The sequence below is a fragment of the Nothoprocta perdicaria genome, unplaced genomic scaffold, assembly GCF_003342845.1.
Source record: "Nothoprocta perdicaria isolate Ctin4 unplaced genomic scaffold, notPer1 scaffold_626, whole genome shotgun sequence".
In the NCBI taxonomy this organism is placed as follows: Eukaryota; Metazoa; Chordata; class Aves; order Tinamiformes; family Tinamidae; genus Nothoprocta; species Nothoprocta perdicaria.
Window position 1 is genome coordinate 3880 of NW_020455895.1, and position 4628 is coordinate 8507.

At 57.1% G+C, this 4628-nt stretch overlaps 1 protein-coding gene across 1 annotated transcript in view; it reads right to left on the bottom strand.

Annotated features, from left to right (window-relative positions):
- Nucleotides 1-1570: 1570 nt before the first annotated feature.
- Nucleotides 1571-4628, bottom strand: part of LOC112956384 (rho GTPase-activating protein 35-like) — a 6803-nt gene continuing 3745 nt past the window's right edge. The window contains exons 2-6 of the mRNA XM_026049886.1: nucleotides 4168-4312; nucleotides 3413-3490; nucleotides 2910-3041; nucleotides 2388-2493; nucleotides 1571-1814 (exon numbers count right to left, since the gene is read on the bottom strand). Of these exons, the coding sequence (XP_025905671.1) occupies nucleotides 1571-1814; nucleotides 2388-2493; nucleotides 2910-3041; nucleotides 3413-3490; nucleotides 4168-4312 (705 nt within the window). The remainder of the gene's footprint in view (nucleotides 1815-2387; nucleotides 2494-2909; nucleotides 3042-3412; nucleotides 3491-4167; nucleotides 4313-4628) is intronic.

Genomic DNA, 4628 nt, shown 5'->3' on the forward strand with positions numbered 1-4628 from the left:
GGAATGTCGCAAAGGGAGAAAGGAGGATCCCGCTCTGGAATAACCCCGCGTCCGAGTGGCCTTAAAATTGCCCAAAATTCACTGTTATGCTTTTTATTTCTTTTTTTTTTTGCCTTTTTTTTGCCTTTTTTTTTTBTTTTGTACACAGACGTGGCCTTCCTGGTTTTCCTGCCTCGCTTCCCAAGAAAATATCCCCCTTTTTCCACTTCCGGAGTGGCGGTGACGGCTGGATTCCCACCCCCCCATCCCCTTCCCTCTGGAATGGATGGGTGGGATCGGGACATTCCGGGGTCCTGTTTGTCCCCCCACCCCTAAGGCGCCGCTGGGGTTTTCTGTAGGATATTCCGGCGGAATTCCAGGATTTGCCTTGTTCCCTCCCCATAAAATAAGGGGATTAAGTGTAATGGTGAAATCCAGGTGTTGGAAAGTAGGAAAAGGGCGGAAAAATGCCCCAAAATGGGGTACGAAGATAAAAAGGGCATCGGAAAAACAAGGAAAGAAAAAAAAATGGAGAAACTGGGAGCGGAATCCAGCTGGAATGCCGCAAAAGGCGCCAGGAAGCGTCTTCCGGMTGGGAATTCGTTTCCATCCCTCGGGATCGTTCTCCTTTCGGCAGCTGGAAGGGGTGAAACGCGGCCGGAGATTTGGGGGGATTCTCGGGATCTCTTCCCGCTTTGCTCCATCCTTGCAGCTTCCCAACCTGCAGCTCCTTGTTATCCCGGCTGGAGCCGGACGGATTTTTCCCATCAATCCTTAAAAATCTCCCCTTGCACCCCCCCCGTCTGCTATTTACAGGGATGCGGGGATGGGAAGCAGAGGAGAAAATCCGGCAGCTCTTCCCTCAGGCCATAAATAATGGATCCGGCGGCAGGAGCAGGGGGAGCGAGACCGGCAGCTTTCCGAAATTCCCAAAAACCTGGCGGCTCCAGGACTTAAAGTGCGAAGAGACACAGGACGCGGGGGACGGGCCCCGTCCGCTCCCGCTGGTACCGTCTAAAATCCAGGGAAAACGTGCCCGGAAGCTGGGAGAACCTCTGGAATGGCAGCGAGGAGGAGGAAGGTCGAGGTGGCTCCAGATCTGCAGCAGTGGCCGAGATTCCCAGTGGAGCTTCCCGGCGGATTCCCGGCTGCCCCTCTGAGATCCTTGGGATCTTCCCAGCTGGAAAACTCAGCCTCATCCCAGCGCTCCGGCGCCTTTCCTGTAGTGTTTCCAAAGGCATCCCACAACAATCCAGCTGCCAATTCCCRCCGCTCCTAAGTGCCAAATCCCTCGGGAATGGGGGAGCCCACGGCAAGTTCCACCTTGAGCCGGGCCCGCTTCCCAACGGCCGGAAAACTGGGAAGCTGGGGGAGAATTCCATGGGGTTTTTTTTGTTTTTTTTTTTTTGTTTTCCTTTTCCAGTGTTGCTCGCGTTTTCCAAGGTGGATGAGAGCAGCACGTGCCGCCGCCGGCTGTCCCGGGTGCCGCGCGGAAGCGCCGGGAACGCTGCTGCCTCCCGTGGCCGCCTGCGCCGGGAATGCCGGGAACGCCGCCGCTTCCCGCGCCCCTTTGCTGGAGCGCGCTCCCGTTTCACGGCACGGTGGCTCCCGGCGGGCAGGGCGGCGGCTGCGCGGGGCTGCCGGGCGGCGTTCCCGGCGTTCCCGGCGGGAAGAAGAAGGGGCACTGCTGGATGAAGAGGTCGATGATGCCCTGGTAGGAGCGGGCGGCCGTGAGCGCATCCATGGAGCTGAAGTCCGGCCGCATGAGCGTGGGCCAGAAGCAGATGGAAAGGTTCTCGCTCGTCATCAGGTTCGCCCGCTGCTGCCGGCTCACCCTGCGGGAAAACACGGAATGCCGGGAACGCCGGGAATGCCGGGAGCCGCCCGCCCGCCTCCCGCCTGGCACGAGGCATTCCGGGCCCCTCGCGGCGCTTCCCGAAGCCGCCGGGATGGGATTCCAAAGGCACCAGCATCGGGATCCCCTTCCCAATATTCCCAAAGCTGGAATCCCAAGGCGGTGGGACGGAAGCCCATCCCGGCATTGCCAAAGCCACCAACAGGAATCACTTCCCAGTATTCCCAAAGYGTCCAGGATAGAATCCCAAAGCCACCGCAATGGAAACTGCTTCCCAGTATTCCTGATGCCAGAATCGCTTCCCAGGACTCCCAAAGCCACTGGGCTGCAATCCTAAAGCCACCAGGATGGAAGCCTCTTCCTGSCATTCCCAATGCCAGAATTGCTTCCCGGGATTCCCAAAGCCACTGTGCTGGAATCCCAAAGTCATTGAGACGGACTCGATCCTTTCCGAGCAAAGGATTCCTTGGAAATTCCTTTCCTGGGATTCCCAAGGCCACCGGGATGGAGCCCCGTTCCCGGTATTCCCAAAGCCCTTCCCGCTTTTCTGCACCTGTTCAAGTGGTTTATGACGTATTTGAAGACCTCATAGTTTTCCTTCGGGAATTTCTTCAGCACCTCCTTGAGCGCATGGAGCTTCTGCTCCCGGTCGTTGATTTCTGGGAAAACGGGGGGAAAAAAAAAAAAAACCAAAGCTCATCCGACCGTTCTTTTTTGGGAATGGTTTGTTGGGATTTGCGGTGTTGGAAAATCCACCGTGGAATCGACATTGGCTCCTCTTGCTCCGGATATTCCCGTGGGAAGTGGGAACGCCGGGAGCGAGCGGCTCCCTTCCTGGCTYCAGGAACAAGTCGGAAGGAGCCCGGGAGCGTTCCCCGTCCATCGGGAATCTGATTCCCGATGGAATTCCAAGATTCCCAAGGGAATTCCCAAGGCAGTGAAAGAGCTTGTTGGGACATTCCGGAGCGTCGGGACACCCTCGGGGTGTGCGGAGGGGACGATTTGGGCCATTCCCGGCTGGATGGAGCCCTTGATCCRGCTGGGAAAGGGCGTTCTGGAGCAGGCGGATACTCACTGTGGGCTTCCACGAGCTCCAGCTGCATGTTGTAGGGAACGAGCGGATCGGGAAGCTCCGAGAAGAAGCTCTTCATGGCCCCGGCCACCGTGTTCACCGTGAAATCCTTCTCAGCCAGGTCGAGCCCGTGGTCTGCCAGGGAAGCGGGAATTCCCAGTGGGAATTCCGAGTGGGAGCGGGGCGGGGRGAGGGGAAAGGGTGGGAAAGACCCAGTTACCAGGAAGGAGAAGATCCCAACAAAACCAAGGGGAAACGGGGAAGTTGCCCCGTGTCCAGAGGCGCCCAACGGGACGCTGAGCGCTCCGGAGGGCTTGGGAATGGGAAAATCCCAGGGGAAAAGCGGCGGGTCCCGGAACGGCTCCAACGCATCCCAGCGCCTTCCCAAAAAGAAGTTGTGGGAGCCCCAAACCACCCAAACGCTCCCCGTTTCCTGGGAATTTTGGGTTTCATTCCCTATGGGGTGGATCCGGGAATGCCGGAGGCGGGAATGCCGGAGCCGTTACCTTGGTCAAACTGGCGCTGCAGACTCTCCATCTCCGACTTGTTCCCGCTCACCCGGTAGATTCCCTCCGTGCTCAAGCCTGGAAATTGGGAAAAATGAATGYGGGAAGGGGGCGGGAGGAGGAGGAAAAGTTGGAAAACGCCCCTCATTCCCTAAGCTAGGAAAACCCTCCGGGAACACCCTTGAGTTTTCCTAATTACCCCCCAAAATGAAACCCAGTTGTATCCCCTCTGCGGCATTCCCGGCTCCTGGGCAGATTGCTGGATGGAATGTGGAAATCCGTAGGGAAAGGCGGGGTTCGGATGAGCAACATTGGGAGCAAATACATCTTTTTGTCKGCGTTTTTTGCTTCCCAAAATGAGGAATTTGGGAAAAGGGAAGAATCTCTATCCATTTTCCCAGGTCCTTACACACGGACACCTCCTTTCCCGCAGCATTCCCAGGATTCATCCCTTGAGCGGAGAAATCCCATTTCGGATCTGACATTGCCACGTTAGTCCCAAAGCTTTTCCAGATCCCTAACTTCGTCAATTCCCATCCAATCCCACGATTTGCCCCAGCATCCTCTTCTCCGCACCGGAATTCCTCCGGCTTCCCCTTCTCTGAACACACTTCTCTCTCAAAGGGATTTTCCTCCCATCCCCTCCCGGAACAGGCAGGAATTCCAGCTCCAAGGAGGGATGGAGAAGCCCTAAAGGGACCTCGGGATAACCAGGATTCCTGGAATTTCCTCACGGAAAAATGGGAAGCTCCTACCCGTGGCCTCGATGTACTCGATGCACCTCTCGATAAAAACGGGAATGGGTTTTTCCGGGGTCACCACGCTGCTCAAGGGAACCCCGAAGTAGCTGCTCTCCCACGTGGCCTTCGTGAGGGACGGCCGCGGCTTCGGCTTTGGTTTCTGCGGAAAATGGGGAAAAAAAACGGGATTCGGGAGAAGGCTCTGGGGTTTGTCGGCCACACAGAGCTCGCGGTAGCCGAGCAAATTCCCAAAGGGAATTCCCTGGGGAAAGATGCAGACTCAATGCTACCTTCCCGCCTCCCAAATCCTGGACTGCCCACAGCATTCCCGATCCGAACAAAGACTACTCCGGGAATGCCGGTGGGATCACCAGCGGCATTTCCAATCCAAACAAAGGCTATCCTGGGAATGCCGTCAGCATCGCCCACAGCATTCCCAATCCAAACAAACGCTACCCCGGCAATGCCGGCAGGAT